Source organism: Bombus fervidus, chromosome 6 (assembly GCF_041682495.2).
Source record: "Bombus fervidus isolate BK054 chromosome 6, iyBomFerv1, whole genome shotgun sequence".
NCBI classification, from domain to species: domain Eukaryota; kingdom Metazoa; phylum Arthropoda; class Insecta; order Hymenoptera; family Apidae; genus Bombus; species Bombus fervidus.
Window position 1 is genome coordinate 17,064,495 of NC_091522.1, and position 19,542 is coordinate 17,084,036.

At 38.9% G+C, this 19,542-nt stretch overlaps 2 protein-coding genes across 2 annotated transcripts in view; one reads left to right on the plus strand and one right to left on the minus strand.

Moving 5' to 3' along the window:
• Positions 1-15,269, minus strand: part of Mrps17 (mitochondrial ribosomal protein S17) — a 200,258-nt gene extending 184,989 nt beyond the window's left edge. Inside the window, exon 1 of the mRNA XM_072004993.1 lies at positions 15,230-15,269. Coding sequence (XP_071861094.1) covers positions 15,230-15,254 — 25 coding nt within the window. The 5' untranslated portion in view covers positions 15,255-15,269. The remainder of the gene's footprint in view (positions 1-15,229) is intronic.
• Positions 1-19,542, plus strand: part of Tei (irregular chiasm C-roughest protein teiresias) — a 321,545-nt gene that overhangs the window by 173,877 nt on the left and 128,126 nt on the right. Inside the window, exon 6 of the mRNA XM_072004984.1 lies at positions 9,893-10,234. Coding sequence (XP_071861085.1) covers positions 9,893-10,234 — 342 coding nt within the window. The remainder of the gene's footprint in view (positions 1-9,892; positions 10,235-19,542) is intronic.

Sequence of the window (19,542 nt, forward strand, 5' to 3'; positions counted from 1 at the left end):
AGATTATATTGCTGTCGTAACGCTTACGTCCCTTTCGTTTTCACCCGAACGAGTGGATACTTTCATAATTAAAAGCACTTCATTGCAGCGTGCAAAGCGCGAACAGAAATTGCTGGAGACGCGTGACCGTGTTCGTATTTTAAAGTGTATGCGCATTCGTAAAACGAAGCCGTTTATTTCGCAGAGTGTCGACTGGAAAAACTACTTTACCGTTTAAACAGTTTTCTTTTGCAACAGCTCCGCGCGTATAAATTCGAATTTTTCAACTTTGCCACTTCTTTATCCCTGAATACGTACGGTAATTTGAAAGACCCGTCCAAAATCCATGCGCGAAATTGTTTCACGGACACCTATTTTCCTTTCCCGAGTCCTTGTGTAATCTACACGTTTGTATATGTTCGGTTAAAATTCTATAGATAGGAAACGCTAACAAAATTTACCTTTCCACGTAAATTGGAATTACGTGTATTATATAAAGGGAGAAAGCGGATTGACTTTCGACGCGTACACCGTGAACCTTTCGAAATATCGAAAAGCTAAACCATAAATATCACGTTCGCAACGTCGCGATAAATAGACGCAGTTATCGTATACCGGTATTTAATGACGGCACGGTGAGAAACACCGCGATGATACGGTAACGTATTAAGTAAAATAGGCTTAGACTGGTCGGACCACCGGACGATATAATAGACCGATCTATGCACGAGAATGCGAAAGTAGAATAGACTAGCGCGCAGGCAACGTGTGGGAAGTGGAGTAGCTCGAGTATATGGGTAGGCACGTGGAAAGTAAAATAGGCTCGTGCACGGTCAGACATCTGGAAAGTAGAGCAGGTCAGTGTTTGGTCGGTAAGTAGCATGGATCGAAATAGAGTCGGGCGATGCCGTCGACCCGGTGTGTTGGTGAAGTGGTTTTGGGTATGTTGTCTGTGATTAAACATTTGTCTTCGTCAAACATCGACGATTCTGCTGCGCTATTAAGTAGAACGAAGATAAAGTACACAATTGAATTTTCTATACGACTGGGACCGGAAGTAGTACCGGTGCACGATATTATACATTCTGACGATATTATTTCGATATCCATTCCGCGGTACGAGCAGTTTAGAATTATTGATATTTTAGTAGTTTCCGGACATGGAACTTTGTCAGGGTGAATCGCATCGGACATTATTTAAGCTGTTTATGCACTGGCGACTTGGAATTGCAGTTTAATACGTAATATCCCGCGGCTATATCCTTCGTGAAATATTGAATACAATAATGTCACTGTCGCAAGCTATGATAAATTGATTTTAAAGTCTTTGAACGGAACGGCTATGCAAATGATTTCTGACAATAATAGCGTCACTCGCGAGTGATCGTTCTTGCATCGTAATATCGTGCGCTGTCTAACCGAGGCTCCTTCTTTCTCTTTCAATTTTTCTCCCATGGATCGAACAGCGCAATTTATACCATCTTTTCGTCGGCGCATTAAATTTCACGTGCATCCCCGAGAGCAAATTCAGGAGTTTCACGAAATGCTTCGTTTTTAAGGCAGTTTAAACGTCGTTCCAAGATCCGATGTTTTCCCTTTTCCCTCCCTTTCCGTTTCATCGTCCGAACGTCGCGGTCGGTAGCACGCACGATCTTTACAATTTCGTAACGCGACGACGAATTACGCTCGACGCACCGTCGCAAAAAAATTATCGTCTCGTGCAGGTTTTCTTTCGAGCGTCCTCTCTTTTCGGTGTACTGCGTGCACCTGTTGCGCCTTTGTTGCGCACCGTGAAACGCAACGAGGTATTCTTTTCGGTGGCGCTCAACACGACCAAACACCGAGCAATCGCATGCAAACACGACCCTAGCACGCTCGCCTCGCGCACCCACTCGTAGGTATTTCACAATTACCTGCCAACCGCGGCAATTGCCAACCAACATTCTACGTTTAATTTACCATCCTTCATAATACAGTGCTTTATTAATAGCGCGCTTTATCCTTTCCGTTTCCTAAATTCCGGTTGAAAATCTGTATCTCTGTTGTATAGCGCTTTTCTTGGTAAAAAAGTGACGATAGAAAACAAATTTCGAACTTTTATTATTTATCTTTGATCTACAATTCTCCTTTTGTCTAACGTCTTAAGAAATTAAAACAAGATTTCCTATGAATTTTAATTTTCGCAAAATGTTGTGGAATATAAATAAAGAACGAAACATTTTATATTATTTTATTAAAGATAATTTCTTATTATTTTAACACGTATGAAATTTTAAACAAAACTCGATATTTCAGCCTTTGTAAATTATCTACGAAATGTACGTTCCTTCTTCATTCTTCCATAATTTATCGAACGAAGCATAATTACTAAATTATATTTGGTTATCGATACGTTCTAATGCCAATCAAAAGAAAATCAAGGCGTATCAAAAATTCTCTCCATCTGTGTATATACATTTCCTTGCAAGCTCCATGATATTTTCCCGAAACGAAAACAAATCTTTAATCCAAAGCATCGAAGATATGCCTCAAAGGAGCTGCGTCATCGGGAATCCGATATTTACTTTCTATTTCGTTTATCCACAAAACAAGCGCAAGCCGAACGCAAGGAAAAAAACTTAAGAGTCGATCCACGAAATCGATACGAATTCTCTCGCTCTCCTTTTGCGCTCCGACAGAAATCGATTTATACTTTCCCTAGAAATGCTACTTTTCTACTTGACTTGAATTTTGAGGTATTTGAACACCGCGTTAACGTATGTTAATAAAAACGATTTCCTCTTCGTCGAGAAAATCGAAAAATGGTAAATTCCGGGTCGAAGTCGAGAGAAACGATGGCGCATAGGCCGGCAAACGGAATAAGCCAACTTTCGTTCTCGCGGAGTGCAGAGGGGAAGGTAAAAGGAGTACAGGCTAATCTTTCCGCGCCAGATACACCGACGAGCAGGGACGATGAAGTCGATCGAACGCGGTGATGCGTGCGGACTCGCGAACTTTTCCCACGAACCGTCCTCAGGCAACGGTTCAAAATCTTGCCTATTTATTGCTTGCCCGGAGCGAGTCGAATGATTATCGGAAAAGATGTCGAAGCCTGCGAAATTCCTGACCCGATTGGGTTGTCTGGACACGTCGTGTTCGTTGAACCACCGCGATCGATCCTCGCGATCGATCGTCTCGAATCGGTTCGCCGTGCTATCAAATTTCCCAACGAAACGGCGATATTCTTGTTTTCCTTTACGCTTTGCTTCCAAGATATAGGGAAAGTCCATTGATTTCATCTCGTGTGTAGCTTACGTAAATAGTCTGGCAGAGTTAGGGGAACGTTGTATAATTCTCCTTGCGTAGCGCGGAGCTCGTTTCAGATTAGACAGGGTGGTACGAGTCGATGTGTAATCGTACAAGTGGAATGGAGCCGTCTTTGAGCGGATATAGGAATCGTATCTCTGGTCGTGCAAGTAGTATTATAGAAATCGTCCCTTGCTATGTAAGCAATATAGGAACCCTTCTGAATCAGATAAGTAGAACGGGGATGGTTCCTGATCAAGAAAATATCGTAAATCGCATACAGTACGAGCAAGTATAGACGTATAGATGTTATATCGAGAGAACAGTAGTATGGGCTGCTATATGATCCAACAAGTAGCTTAAGACGGTACGCGGTCAGGCAGTGACATGGGCGGTGACAGTGGTCGAACAAGAGTCGTAAAAAGCCATTCGCGTTCAAGCAAGTAAAGTAGGTCTAGCGTATATACCGGCTAATAGCGCGAATTACATTCTCAAGCTTATAAATTGCATTACCGAATCTGTTTTTCTTGTCGTTTAATAAAATATCAACAAGTAACTAAAGCAGTTTCTCGCAAAGTATAAAAAACGTAATCTTATTGCCGCAACCTGATAAATCGGTAAACCGTGGACTGAAAAGAGCTGTTTAAAAAGAAAATTTTGGAAGTGTCTGCACTTAAGTAACGTAAATATTTTTCGCGGATTAAAAGACTCGCAAACATACGGTCCTCTCCTTGAGAGCGGTGACTGGATCTGAATATTTAACGCTTCCTCGGAGTTTCGCTGTCAGCAACTCTGTAACATCCTCGCCAAGTCTATCCTCTGTAGACGATTTTTAAAAAAAACCGCTCAACTATAATTAACCGAGTCGACGAATTTTTAGTAGGCACCATAAATACAGTTTCCGGTGTTATCCGGCCGGGAGTTGAATCCGGGCGAAACATTTTTCTCACAGACTTTCGAATTTTAATAAAATAACGTTAAAGTTTCCTCAAGTTGAAGTTCCAGACAGACATTACCGGCTTCACGAGCGTCAAGTTTCCTTAATGAATGACAATGAATCTTTTCAGGCAACGAGGGCCTGCGATAGCGAAAGCTAAACGACACGTGGAGTAATAAACGCGAACGACACCCGATTCATACGCGGAACATTACGAGCATCCCGTTAATGAAAGTCGCACCGGATAATCGCAGTGAAAGACGCGACATCGCGCGAGAACAATTTCTTGTCGGTCGGATGGAGCAGAGTCGCTGGAAGGGAAGTGTCGCTTGATTAAATTCAGAAAAAAAGTGACAATTTTTAAGCGCGCTGCTAAGTGAATCCCGTGATCCCTTACACAGTTTAAACTTTCAATTTTGTAAAGATTACTTCGATGGCGAAGCGGTATCGCATTTTGTACGCGAATATTCGCGTAATATCTGTCGAGGTGAATCTCAGTCAAGTATCTATCTATGTAGTCAAACGTCACTTTCAGTAGTTCCGTTGAGAAATTCGTCAGACCTGCCGTGCTTTGCGTTATCACGAGAAACTACCGATGAAGTATACTTCGTTGTAATTCAATACGAACTTCTCCAGTGATATCTTGTTATTGCAGTCCTCTTGTATTATAATTACGTTCCCCTACTACCGTCGAGTAAAATAATTCATTTTTTACTTTTACATTATCGATGTGTCTGCAAATTCGCAGATTCTCGTCGAGATTCGCTACTTTAAGAAAATGTTATTTCGTCTCACTTTTTCCCCGTAACTTTTGCTTAACACGATTATTAAATCCTATTTGACTGTTCTAAAAAAAAAAATTCCTTCGGAAGCATTCGCTTCGCATAAAAATCAATGTTTCTTCGTCGCTGCGGCAACTTTTCTCTCCGCTGCTTTTTTCACTTTTCTTTCTACGCTCTTTCCTTTTCACTCCCTAACTTCAACGCGAGCGTTCCTTCTGATATTCGCGGAGAAATCGATCGTCGAAGGAGGTCGGTGCCGGCGATATTGTGAAATTTTACGAACCATAGATATCTGGGAAATTCCTGGTTCGGCCAGACGTGGCACCATATGTGCGAAACGCAGCTCGGTACCGTTCGAAATTGTTTTCAACGTTATGTTTCTGTATTAACGCGGTCGGCACGCTTTCTTCCCGGCTTAAACGCGCACCCTTGCACCTATTATTGGTCTGGAATTTCGGGGGGGAACGGCACTTTCTCTGCAGACACCTAGCCAATTACGTATATACAGAGTTAACTATCCGATATGAAATATATTTCAAGAATATCTTCAACATATAAGAATTAAATAATTTATCTATAATAAACGCGAGTGCAGCGAGATGACTCTACAGGCTGTCATTGTTCTCATATCGTAATATGACGATAACACAACGGATCACAATCCTGCGGCTATTATTTTATTTCAAGAATGAAGATCTTTTTTATCATCCAAATTCGTGCGATCTTCCTAACCGTTAATAATTTTATTTCGATTAAAACAAATCTCGCTAAAGTGCATTCGTTTATTTACTTTCGCTCGATCTTCCAATCCGATTTGAAATCTAAAATAATTCGCTCCTACAATGCGTTTCTCGCGAATTCACTGCAAATAATTCGTCGGCAATAATCTGCCGGGTCGTTCGTTCTCGCAGCAGCTATGTTTTCACCGACAACTGGAATTACGGACACGTTTCACGATTGCTTAAAATATTGCATAATCGGCGAGGCAATCTTCGAAATCGGACACCTTTCGCGGCCAATTGAATTCACGAAACAGAAGGGTAATGGAGGAGCTTCTATCGCCTTTTCAATCCCGCATCTCCAACCGTATGATCGTCGACGATTCAGGTGTTTTATAAGCTTCGCGTCTGCATGTTTGCCAATGAAATTCCACGGAGATAGAAATCAAATACGAATCGTTATCCATGTGAAACGGTAATGGAAACGCGCGTTGGATGCAAGGGTTCCGGGTGTATAATATAATTCGATTCGCGTTGCGATTAAATCCCTTTTGATCGAGAGAGGTGGTCTTTCCTTTTCTCTCGAAGAGTTGGGAACACGCGATGCCACGGCGCGCCGCTAGATAAACCGGTATTAATTCAGTGACCTGGATAGACGGGGCAAGCCTTCTGTTAGTCGCCGGCCAAACCACTTTATTTCCACTTTATTACGTTAAAAATTCGCGATGTGTTTGCTTCGAGCCGAACGAAGGATCGAACCGTCTCTCTTGGGCCAATTCGAGTTAACGAGCAAAAAGTACGCCGTGCTGCGTTCGTTAATATCACTTCTCCGCAATACTCCGTACGATTCTCGTATGCGTTTTCCAGCAGATTTTTCCGCGCTACCGTGTAGAAAACAGAATACGATTTTTTTCTTTTCTCCCATCAGACGCAAAATGTGATTCCATCGATTCGATTTCATTCGATTTCCGAATCGTTCGTTCGTCTTTCCGATGATTGTCCAAAGAGTACTCGGAACAAGTTGCACGGTTTTCATGCAAAAGCGAAAAACTGTCTTATTCTGAGTGGGTTGTTCGATGCACTTGATAACTCGAAAGTCAGCAAGAATGTTCTTTCATCGGACATTTTTTCAAGGAAGCAGGCTTCGAAGGAAAATTTGTCGCCGTTTCTTCGTACAGCTTTTTATCGAATGGCAATTAACGATAAGGGAAATAGAGACGAGCGGAAATTCGGATAGATCGTTGGGTAGAGACGAACAAAGATCTCACAAAGGTGAAAAGTAACGTTCGGAAAGGCCGACAAAAATTAGGAAAAGGCAGAAAGTGGAAAGGAACCTGGAATATACCGGATCAATTTCTCACGAGCTAACTAATTCGTTGCGTTCACGGCGCACCTACGCAGTCGAATATTAGCAACAAAACGACTCTGATTATCGAAACGTAAGCGTCGTACGGAAGATGGGATATATCGAGTAGTCATAATCAAATTAAAAAACGATCGAGATTCGAAAAGTTTGGTTAAGAATGGCGAGATGTTGGTTAAAAAGTTGGAGGAAGAAGCGTATGTTCACGGGGGAATATATTATATAACCAGCGTACCAAGGAACCCTCTTTTCCTTCCGAATCCTTTCCTCTCCTCGATTCGCGATCGCATTACACAGATCTGGAACCTTTCCAACGGAGCAAGTTCGTGATTTTTAGACTGAAAATTGAAGCGAAAAGTGTATGCAAAGTGTGTCTGGATTTTTCTCAGATTCCACCGTCCGCTTTCACATCTGACGATACGATCTTCCGGTTATAAGCCAGAGTCGATCCATCTTTTCACTTAGAGAACGCTGAATTAAGGAGGTCGTTTATTCATTCCGAAGGAGGAACCAAAAGGTCCCGTGTATTTCCCGTTTCCGTTCCGGAAACGAAGGAAATCGGACGATCGAGTAAAATTGAACGACGAAAGAGCGAATCTCACGGTTAATTATATTCTATAAATACGCGTAAAATCGATCGAAATCGTACAATCAATTGAATTTGAGATTTCTAAAAATTCGTGATAATTTTCAGGAACTATTATCTGTCGGCAACTATTAACTTCGATTAAAGAAATCTCCTATATTTGAACTGTATGAATAATTATAGATGACAATATCTCTCCAAATATAAAACCGTAGGAAATTTGATCATATTTCAGTAGAAATCATTAATAATAATTTCAACGTGACACGATTGAGGTTAATTTTCATCGTGGCCGATTTTATCGTTTTGTAAAATCGTTGGTGAAATAATAGAGACCTCGTTGCCGTTCGCGTTTGTCCGGCGATTTTATATTAATTTCGCCACAGTATTTCAACGGGCATTGAGAACCGGTCCGATCGGATGCATCGCGAGACCGTAGCGTTTTCATGGAAAACGGGAGAATAAAATTTCAAACTACGCGTGCAGATTTATCGAGCGGACAGGCGCACCTTTTTCAGTTCGTCGAATGAAACGCAAAACTTCGATGCTTCCGCCCTCTTCCTCGCCCCTTTCCCGCTTCGTATCTACCATATATTCCCTGGCATCGCGAAAATTCCGATGAAATTGTGGATGGAGGACGCGAATGGGAAGCAGTAGCGGCAAGGATTCTTGCGCTGCCCCTGTCGTAGTTTTTGTTTCGCCCTGGATTCTCTTTTGAAGTGAACGGACCCGTGAATAATGAACCGCTTCTTCAGCCCCGATACATCCTATCGGAAAAATTGGAAAATATCTGACACAAAGTACGGTCGCTAAATGTTCACGTATCTTTTTTCCATTCTCGTCTTTCTCTCTTTTCTCTCAAACCCTTTCGTGGAAAATATTTCGTGTAATTTCACCCCTGTTTACCAGATGATTCGGTAACTCGATCGAGTCGAAGGACAAATTTTCTGATTATCTGCGACTCACCTCGTTTTATCGAATTTAATGCTTCGAGTTTCGATTCGATGTAATGGCTTTTTTTATTCGTATTTATATTAAATTTGAGAGACGATTTTACTTCGATATGTTCTGTAGAAAAAAAAAAAAAAAACAAAAAAAGAAGAATAACAGTGTTAAAAACAGTTGTAAGGAAACGAGATACAAAGACTACAGATATACGGTGTAATGTACGAAACATTGCGTTGGTATTTCCAGCGAACGCGTATTTTATTACGCGAAATAGGGACACGTGTCAGAGATCGCAATTTCGATGCAGCGAAAAATCTGCACGCGTTTTCCTTTCCATGATCCATTTCGTGGAGCGTTCCGTGCGGCAATTTTTGGCAAGATCGAGAGCACGATGCGATTTAATGAACGTGACTGGATCTTATCGGCTGGGAAACGAAACTCTGGTGCGGCAGAAATCTTGTTGAAACGCTTGGCACACTCTTCGACTACATAAACACGATCAATTTGGATGGAAAACATGATTCTTATTACTGCTATTCTCTTCTCTCCTCCCCTCCTACCCTCCCCCATCATCCCCGGTCTCAACTCGGATAAATTTACATTTCCTTGTTTCCAGTTTTTGCAACGGCGCATCAGGCGACTCGAAAAACATAGTATTGTTCGATCGAAATCCTCGTTGTGAATAACAATGATGCAGAAAATCATTGGTTACAGCACCTTCGTGATTTTCCGTTGAAAATATCGTAACACCGTGAAATATTCAGTCGTTACGATCTGAATTTTAATTCTACTTCAATGTTTCATTAGCTCTGTAATATATTTGAACGATGGGTCTTGTATCCTGCTTTTATTAAAAAGGAATAAGGTTACATACGTTCCTGTATTTAAATCTCCGACGAGTTTGTTGTTATTAATTTCAATAAGCGGAAAATGGACTTGTAATATTCTCGTTCAACGCGTTTTATAATACATCTACGCCAACAATGAGAATGAGATTTCTATCGTACCACATCACCGAATGTATACCGGTATCAAAATTCAGTTTAGAGAAAAGCTCGTTAAAAGCCGATTCATCGCGGAGTAACTATTACAATTTGTTATTTTAGGAATTTTCATTTCTAAGATTTATCGTTAGTCGTATTCGACGGAATCCTGGAGTCAAAACAAAATTAATCTAAACAAAATTCTCCATAAATAAATTCAGCGGTACCAGCTGAAATATATCCGACAAAATTTTTCATCGTTACGAGGTCACGAATCGGTGAACTTATCGGGTCGTTGGATTTGTTGCAGAGGCACCCCGTGGGACGTACCTGCTGATAGATGGTCGTCGGTTGGACCCGGGCAACCAGTTCGTCCCTGTAAAGGAGGGCTCCGAATTGACGTTAGAGTGTGCCGCTGAGGGTGGAAATCCACCGCCCGATTTAGCATGGGGGATGACTCTGTCTCAGGCCACTTTGGACGGACCAGAGCAACCGCCGGACAATCTGACCGTGTTGCCCTCCACGTCCGGTAGACGCAGCGGAGCTCACCTTAAGGTCCTGAGGGGACACCATAACGCAACCATCGCCTGCGTCGCCCGTCACGTCACCCTCACTATACCCATGAACGCGAGTATTCTGCTCGACGTCCAATGTGAGTAATGTTTCAACATTTTTTTTCTCTTCCTCCTTTTTATTTTCTCTCTTTTTTTTTTTTTTTTTTTTACTTTTTGTTTCGCGTCTCGGCTATTTATTCGAGCGAGGTTAAGGTTAAGGTCCCCCTTGAAAGAGACGAGGGTGAAATTGCGTGAAACGTGCGAACACAGCGAAACATGGAAAAACTTGACACGAAGGTTGTCGTGTTTAAAGTTGTTCGAACGTTTACGGTATTAATCGAATACTTTTTTGTGCGATTCTATTGGTCTCGTGTCTGGTGTTGAGAGGCCTGGTTTGATAAATGATTTTGTCGTGTGCAGTTAGGTTGTTGCAAACTGTTTTAGAATATATCGAAACTTTGACGATAAACTTGCTAGAGATTTTAAATAGCTTTTTATAGATAAAATTTAGAGAAATATCAACGTAAAAAGTTAAGTAAAAGATACTTAAAGACCTTTCTATTCTTGTATATTTAAGCAACGTTGAAATTCGCTTCAGGATACTCTCGTTTGTCTGACAAAAATTGTTTCTTTCTCATTTATATTGCACAATGCTACTTTGAATTTATGAATTCAGCAGTGTTGTATTTGTCGCCGTCATAAATGAGTTTCCCGTAAAATTTCAACGACAAATGAAACGGTTCAAGAAGGACTGTAAGATTTCATCGACGAGATCGTCAACACGAACACGATGAACACACCGTGATATCTTGTTTTAAACTGTCTTTATGTAGCCCAGGAGTTATTGTCGCTGTCTCGTCTCGAACTCATCACCTTAGCCTGCCCTGAAACTATCGTATAATTTCGAGCGTTTCACCGTAAGCTGTCTCGTCATTTGCTCGTCTCGTCTGGTCTTCGACCTTTCCACTTTTCTCCAGAAACTCGCAACGCTCACCACCCGTGACCTGCTCTTTCTACGCCGTAAAACTTAAACTCTCGCAAGTTCGAGGTAGGGAATTTTCTGATGCTTTGTGAAATAATAGAAAATCTTTCTTCTTTCGTGAACCATAAAAAAAATCTTTCTCCATCTAGACGCTGTTTCAAGTAATAACATGGAAGAGGAAATCTACAGGTCAATTTGGTGTTTTCAGATGAAACGTCTAGTTTTTTCATCCTCAAATTCAATAACCTCTGGATTGATAAAACGATGTTTTTCAGCAACGTCCTTTCCATTAAATTGCTATATCGTTTGATGGTTATACAACGTTTAGAATACGCTTTTGTTACCTGGTTTCCTGACCAGGTTAAGTACATTCGTGCGTTAGAGAAGATCATCCAGACAATCTGCCACTTTATTATCCGCGTACATTTACCTCTAAATACAATAACTTTCGTTTCGTCTATAAAATGCGTCGCACGTCTATTGCAAACAACTTTTGTCTTGTACTCGAGTCTTTCTCGGTTTCTTTCGTCTCTTCTAAAAATTCTATGCTAAATCTTTTGTAAAGTAATCGCGCTATGTAATGCACCGTATTCCAACGCGTTACTCCTATTTATCTGAGAATCAATTAAATTAAAATAACTTGGCAAATTATACTAGAGTATATATTATTATACGTCCTATGTTGCTATATCACCGAAAGATCAATATTGCTATTTAGTACTATACATGGCACAAATCTGAATATCTAAGCAATTCGTATTCCGCTCCTGGTATTGTAGGAAGTTGTACCCTATTTCTGTGACTGCTACAACTTATCAGGATAATATGGACTTAGCACGCTAAACAATTAGAATTTATTAACACTAACACTCAACGTTGTTCAGTCCAATCTGTCACAAGGATCTATCTACCTTCGAACAAACTTTATCTTCTATACTATACGTATTACGCGTATATTCTCCTATCCAAGCAAACCTTTCCAAATATACGTTACGCTATACATCGTGATTCATATACAGAGAAGAAAAAATCAACTTTTACGATGGTATTCACCCACGTCGTTGTTTCAGTCTATCTGGAACGCAGCCCTCGACACAACGAGCAGCCACGCAATTAGGTCACCAATCCCATTCTATACTTTCGCTATCACGGTATAATCCTCGATGTCTCGTCTCGAACGAAACGAATCCTATTTATCCCCCCTGCGTCTTCCTCTCGTTGTCCAGCACACATCGTCGTTATTAAGGGTGTAACGAGGAGAAAGGGAGGAAAGGTTACGGAAGAGGAGATCCGAGGAAAAGTTACGAGCGTATTATTTAGTTGATGCCACGTTGAAATTGCCAGTGGCCACGGTCGAGATCTAATTTTCGTAGACTTCGTAGCCAGCGCAATTCCTGTTGAAATATTAGGTAGAAGAAATCGCGATACGGGGACCTGGCGGCTAAAAAAGCCCCGGCCGGTCGCTGGGTGCGTTTTAAAAATGGGCTTAATTCAAGTCGAGCGGCAAGGAAGTGTTATAATTCCGCGGATCGTTTTTCCCCCTGGCCTGCTCTCTGCTCGATGGGAGAGGGGTGGACAGAAACGTAGCAGCTAACGGGATTTCCGTGGTATTAGAACTGGGACGAGTATTGTTGTCTGAACGACGAGGATGCCACGTGTAGGAAAGCAGTAATTTAATTAAGTCGCGTTTCTTCGCTGTTATTTCACGCTGCGATGTTGTTTCATTTCTAAGAACTTGGAATTAACATTAGAGAAGGAATGTGTGCGGGGAAATTTCAGGTAAAACAAATTATGCGATTAATTTAAACTATCGTTCGTGATAATAACTCCGTTGGTCTCGCCACTACTGTGTGGCTAATATTATTAATAATAAAATAATTCGGTTAGGAATACTTGGTGGTAATTGGAAATTAAAGTATTATTAAAGTAAGTAATTCTAGATATTCTATCGAATTAGATCATTTGTGGTTGCAACCGAGGAAAGGAAAGTTTTAGTCGATTGAATTGTATGAAGGGATTCTACTATTATAAACAGTACTGTAATCTCCCACCAGAGTTAATCAGAGTATTAAATTCTACAAAAAATAACAAAGTGAATAATCCAGAAAACAGAGGATATGTTGAGAGAAATAAGAGAACTTCCACTGATGCTCCATGCGCGCGCCCTATTTTTCAGATTATTAATCCTACGGCAAATTACTCAAAAATTTCCAACGGACCAGGAATTTATCGGGTCATAGCCTTGGCCATGGTCGTTTATTGTTCGAGTAAATTTTCCACTGGCTTCAAAACTCCGTGGGCCACCGTTTATCGCGAACAAATTAGAATCGTTGATGCAACCAGAGAAGGAAACTAGTTTCTTCGAAACGTCTCGTAAAATCTACCGCACTAGAAAAGAGATTTCGCATCCTATCTCACCCTGAGGAATGAAGCAACGGGGGATAACAAAGCCGAGCAAGAAGGGAACACCGTTAACCGCGCACGGTAACGTCCAACGTGTACGCTTTATTTTCTCTTGGTCAACTTCTTGCTGTTGCCTTCCTCGAGAAACCGGCGAGATCCCTGTTAGTTCGAGTTTCCGAAAGCGGTTATACATCCCTCCGGGGAGCTGACTTGTTGTTACACGTAAAATCACGCGGGTCGTTCAAAGGAATTGAATTTCACACGTCCAATGTCTCAGATATTTCGCGATGACATGGTCCTTCTTTTTCTGGAATTTTCAAATTAAATTCTCAAACCGGTACACGATAGTACAAACTCGACGAAATTGTTGCAACGGAATTATGGATGAGGCAGAGAATAGATTTATCACGCAATGTATTTTTTGTTTCGCATGTTGGAAGCTTTACGACACCGTTATCATTTTATCATTACAGTTTACACGCATTCCCTTTTTCAAATTTACATTAAATTACAAACCATTCGTTTTAAAACTCCGTGCGAGACGCTGTTTCGTACTTGTATCGATATTTTATACTTTCATCGCCATAAAGATGTAAAATAATTGATAGTTAACAAGAGAAAAGGGGAGAAACGCGACTCGCAAAGAATTACATTTATTTCATTTATTTATACACTATCTTTAATTATGCACTCGCTTAATATCTCTCGCACACATAAATATTGATGTACATACATAAATTTAAGCACCGAGTAATATTGCATTTTTAATTAGTTAGTTAATCAGTCTATTCTGCTTAACCGTTGATCTAATTTCACATGCTCATTAAAAATCAAAGTTTTCGCGAGTCCAAGCTATGTAAATACCTAAAACGAAGGAACGTAAAGGGAAATCTTTTCAAAGCATCAGGTGATCCAAGGACGGAAACATATTTCCACGATCTTGGTGCAAAAATATTGGGCGATATTTTATAGACGCAACAATCGCTATTATGTATCAACGCAACACTAATTCCAAAAATAATTATAGTAATCGCGATCGAGGACTATTGCAACAGTAATTCTTAAACCGAATATAAAAAGAATTGAACTTTAATATCTTCGTATCAAAATACTCTATCGCGTTATAATAAAATTTATATTACAAAAAGTAAATAATTGAATCGTCCGACAAATCATCATGAGACCAAAAATGAGAAAATTATCAACTATAATTTACATTATCGTTACAATAATTTCAAGTTTCGCTACAACGAAGTCATAGGATATCAGACTTTACTACAAAGTTAACTTAATTGAAATTATTTCAATGTTTGTTATTTATACAAGTGCCTATTCACATTTTATTGATGTTTGGCTTTTGCAAATATGTATTCATATTGGATATGTTCTGCTTTAGATCCACTTATTCAAACTAATTATCAACATTATATCGTTCATATTAATTATAACGTTTAATATTATATTAATATTATTATCATCAACGTCGTATTGTTACTATCAAGAACGCCATATGCAAGATTGTTCCTGAATTAATATGATATAAAACATAGGAAGAGGAAATATTATTATTCACGGGTATACTAAACAGCCGCGGTCATTATGCTCGTTAAAAGTTTCACCTAATACAACTAATCACCCGTGCCGATTTTAACTTTTTATCCTATGATATGATCGACTGATCAAAGTAACAAGAATACATGAAACTCACCGTTAGATGTAGAAAATGTTGTCATCGATGCTACAATAGCCAGAAGAACGATGTATCGTGAAAGTCGTCATCATTGGAGGCCTCGGAAATCTGTAAAAAATGTGCAATATTGTAATTTATTTTTAAAGACAATGCTCATTATTTAAAAAGTGTACAATTCCATGAATTTGTTACTGTTATCGTTATTGTACTGTTTGTTATATTGTATTAAATGTAGAATATGAATAATACGTAGTAGCGAAAATTAAAGTTTGATAATAATAAAAATTGCAATTCTCCGATATAAAATTTCTAAATCTCTAGCTCTCTGAAATATAATATTAAAAATATAATATTAAAATAATTTTATTTTTTAATGGATAATAATTCCACTTAAAATGTAAGAAAGAAAATAAAGACACTTACATCGTTGGTGCTTTGGAGAGGTTGGATCCTCTTGAGACAAACACTGACTCTAATACCGAGATGAATATTTAAAAAGAGAAATGTGTACGTAAAGGAAGGAAACTAAATTCAAGTAAAAAAGGAAAAAGAAAAAAGAAAAGAAAATAATCGACGAAATAACACTGACTCTAATTTCGCGTATGACAATTGTAATTAGATTTAATCAGAGCTATTGTGCCTTGAAAAATATTCAAGATCCTACGCAGCAAACACTGATTTTATCGACCGCATTGCACGCGGTCGCAAAAGTTCTCTGAAAAAAAAAAAGAAGGAAGTATGTTAATAGAGAGAGTAGCAAAAAAAGGAAAATATTTTGTTTTCCTCTTGTTTCCTAATGAACGTTGGTTTAAAACAATACTGCTATTTTATTTATTAAATTATCAATTAGCTAATATTCATTTCTCATCGGTGAATATTGGAATATTCTGAATGCAATATAACCTATTTGCAATATTATGCAGCTATGTTATAAATGCTCGCTATCAAGTTTCAATAATGTATTTGTAATAATAATTTTACTTGTTTACCAAATATGCATATACTCGAGAATGCTTACAACTTGCAACAAATTAAAATGTCTCATGTAAACATCCCTAAAGGAACTGATAACGATACGCAACAGAGATCTACCTCGGACTAACCTACAATTCGTCACGAAAATACAAATTCAATATTTCATGATGGAAGTACAGTAAAATGTAAAAGCTACTTCGATTCCTTGTTTGAATGTTACAAAGTCTATGTCCATTTTAACATTGTCAATAAACTATAGAATTATTTATAACATAATTGCATTACGTATTAATTCTGTATTATATGTTATTTGTCAATCGTGTGTTAAATACGTAATTTATAGTTCAATAAAAGTACAGTACATACATCAGCCTTTGTTACAGCAAATCAAATCTACCAATCAGGTTATCTGCATTCAATTCTCATCGAATGAATCATTAATCACCGTGACGTCCTATTCTTTCGAAATCATTTCTGTGGTCTAACAACGATCTGTACAAAAAGAAAACCAAAGATTTAAAACAAATGTAAAGTGAACGTATAAACTCATACCAATTACATCAAAATATAGCAATAACGTAACTCAAATTGTGTCTTAGAATCTCGTAATATCGTAAGCGAACGACGTAAATAAAAGTAGCGTAGACGAACAACGAAAAAGAACAGGAAAGAATTAAAACTACTTGATTCTGTTATATAACGTACAATAAATTATTCTATAAACGTATATTAGTGAAACAAACCTAATAGTGTTGTATAATCAGCAAGAAATACCTACGCAGTCGAGTGACGCCGTGTAACACAGATGAAACTTTGTTGACATGTCTTAACGCTACGATTTTCGACCGGGAAATGACGATTGAAGTCGCAGTCTAACCTACTCGATTTCTAATTGGCTGACGCCGTTTAACGAGCTACGATTATTCTTCCAATCACAGCCGCGCGCGAAATTGAAACATAGTCCGCCGTAGAAATTTTCTCTTTCAATGAATTATAAGACTCTTGGACTGTATTGTTCTTTAGAAATTTTTACAGATTTCACCTTTTCCTCGATGAAAGGCGTATATACATACACAAACAAACGGTTTCCTGGAAAATTCAACTTTCAGCAAATATTGTAACAACGAACATTTTTCATACCATGATTTTTAACCAAGTATGCACAATACTGTACCTGGAAAATTTGCGTATATCGACTTAATTTGAACAAATGATACCATTTAGTGTGTAGGAAAAACAATAAGACATTGTTTGGTTAAATTATATTCGAAATAAAATGATATCTTTGTTTGGAAAGTTTCGTTATAGTTTATAAATGTTTATATTCTTTTATTATTCCCGCGTTGATAGTAACAGTCGTTATTTCTATATTCGATATACGTGGATCTTTACATAACGATACAACGAAAGAAAATCATTTTATATCTATATAAATGTATTTATTTTACCACTTTCAACGATGAATTAAAATATAATTCCCAAAGTTATTATTCCAAATCATAAAGATCGTAGTAAAACGTAATTACTTGAGAACACAGGACACGAAATAACCCATAAGACGAAAAGTCCGTGTTGATCTTGTCTTCGATGCAATTAATTTATATTTTCATCGTGTACTCGTTATCGTTTAATCTACGGTGAAGTTATTACCAAGTAGTATCAATTTTTCTACATTTTTGTAGCCGTTTTCTTTCTGCTCCATTAATCGTGGCACGATTTTCTCCCGCAAATTATACGCTTACCGCGAACTATTCCGTCATTTCTGGTTCCCGTGAAGTTTCCTTTTTCTCGGAATCCTCTGGCCGCAACGAGAACCCATTGTGTCTCGACGTCACTTCGTCCCCTTAATTCTTTCGCGCTTGTTCTCCAGTGGGTGGGAAGGAAACCGGTGGTCAGTTACGAGTTCGTGAAACGGAATCTCGACCGTGGTCGTTCGATTCTTCACGGGACCAGAAAGGAAAAAAATATGGGAACAGAAAAAGGGATCGTTAATATCGAAATCAGTCATGAGGAACGGGCGTCGTTCCAGTTCCTTTATTCCATCTTAAATTTATATCTTTTTTCGAAACGTCTAAAGATATCAAAGTAATTTCCATAGTAGGTCGATATTCTCACAAACTATAATATTCGAACAAAAATATCGTTTCGTGGTCGACGACCAGGTTACAGGACGTACCGTTTCGACGTTTACTCGGTCGAATTCGATCGTCGTAAAGTTCGTACGAGCTCGAGGAAAGACACACACCGACTGTACAGAAAGAGAACAATTATCAGTCCGCGATGTTGGACGACTCTAAAAGTTTCGATTTGAGAATTACGGCCAGCAAGACGGAAAGTTTCGCGAGGATCCGTTACGAACGACATTCGAGCAGAATCCTCTGGTATCCACCGAAGAATTGTTCGAGAAACTTCAATCAGTCTGTTCTTGCAGTTCGACGCTCTTTGAAAAACACTGGAGAAGTTCCTAAATACGGAAAATAAGGACTACAGGAAACTCTCCACGGCGGTTCATCTTCAACGTGAAATAAACGCGTGTTCGGTTCCTCGTTTCCTGCACTAAAAATGAACCAATATTTCATCCGAATATCGTTGGCCAAACTTTTTAAGAGATCTCCAACTATGGCAGAGTTCTTCGTTGGAATAGAAACAACGATTTGTTAAATATTTATATTACGTAATAAAGAAATTCGGAATACCGGTGGGTAAACTTAGAAGATACCGAAATGGACGATAGGTGTACGATCCGAGGTAGTTTGAAGCTTAATCGAGATTTAAGGAATTTGTGGAAAGTCGATGGGTTAGTAAATTACATTTTCCCTAATGGAGATTGTTCAGCGCAGGTTTGCGTCATTTACCTAGCCGAAATACGGTGAATTCACCACCATTAAGCTACTTCACCTTCTCTGCGAAGGCTACTACTCTACTCTTGAAAATGATCGTGAAGTACAACGCAGCCCTCGTCAAACGTAATAACATCTATCAAGGAAGATCGCGAAATACAGCACGATCCTTGTCAAATTTAACAGAATCGATCACGGAATATCATGGCAAGAGTATCGAATTATATTCTTCTATTGTACAAGACTCGTATAATACAAGAGGATGCTTTCTAAATTCTTCTATCATATGAAAAATCAAAAGAATGCAATTTGAAATAGTTGTAACGATTTGGTAACGATAGAATAGCGTGCTAGTAAACGAGAAAATAGCGAAAAGGAAGAGAGAATGAAAAAGAGATTATTCGTTGAAGAATTTCTCTACAACTTATTTCTTTCCTTATGTCGTTCCCAAACATTCTACACTGTTTTATTTTAACGCTACTACGCTACCCTATATTTCACGCTGTTTCAAATACA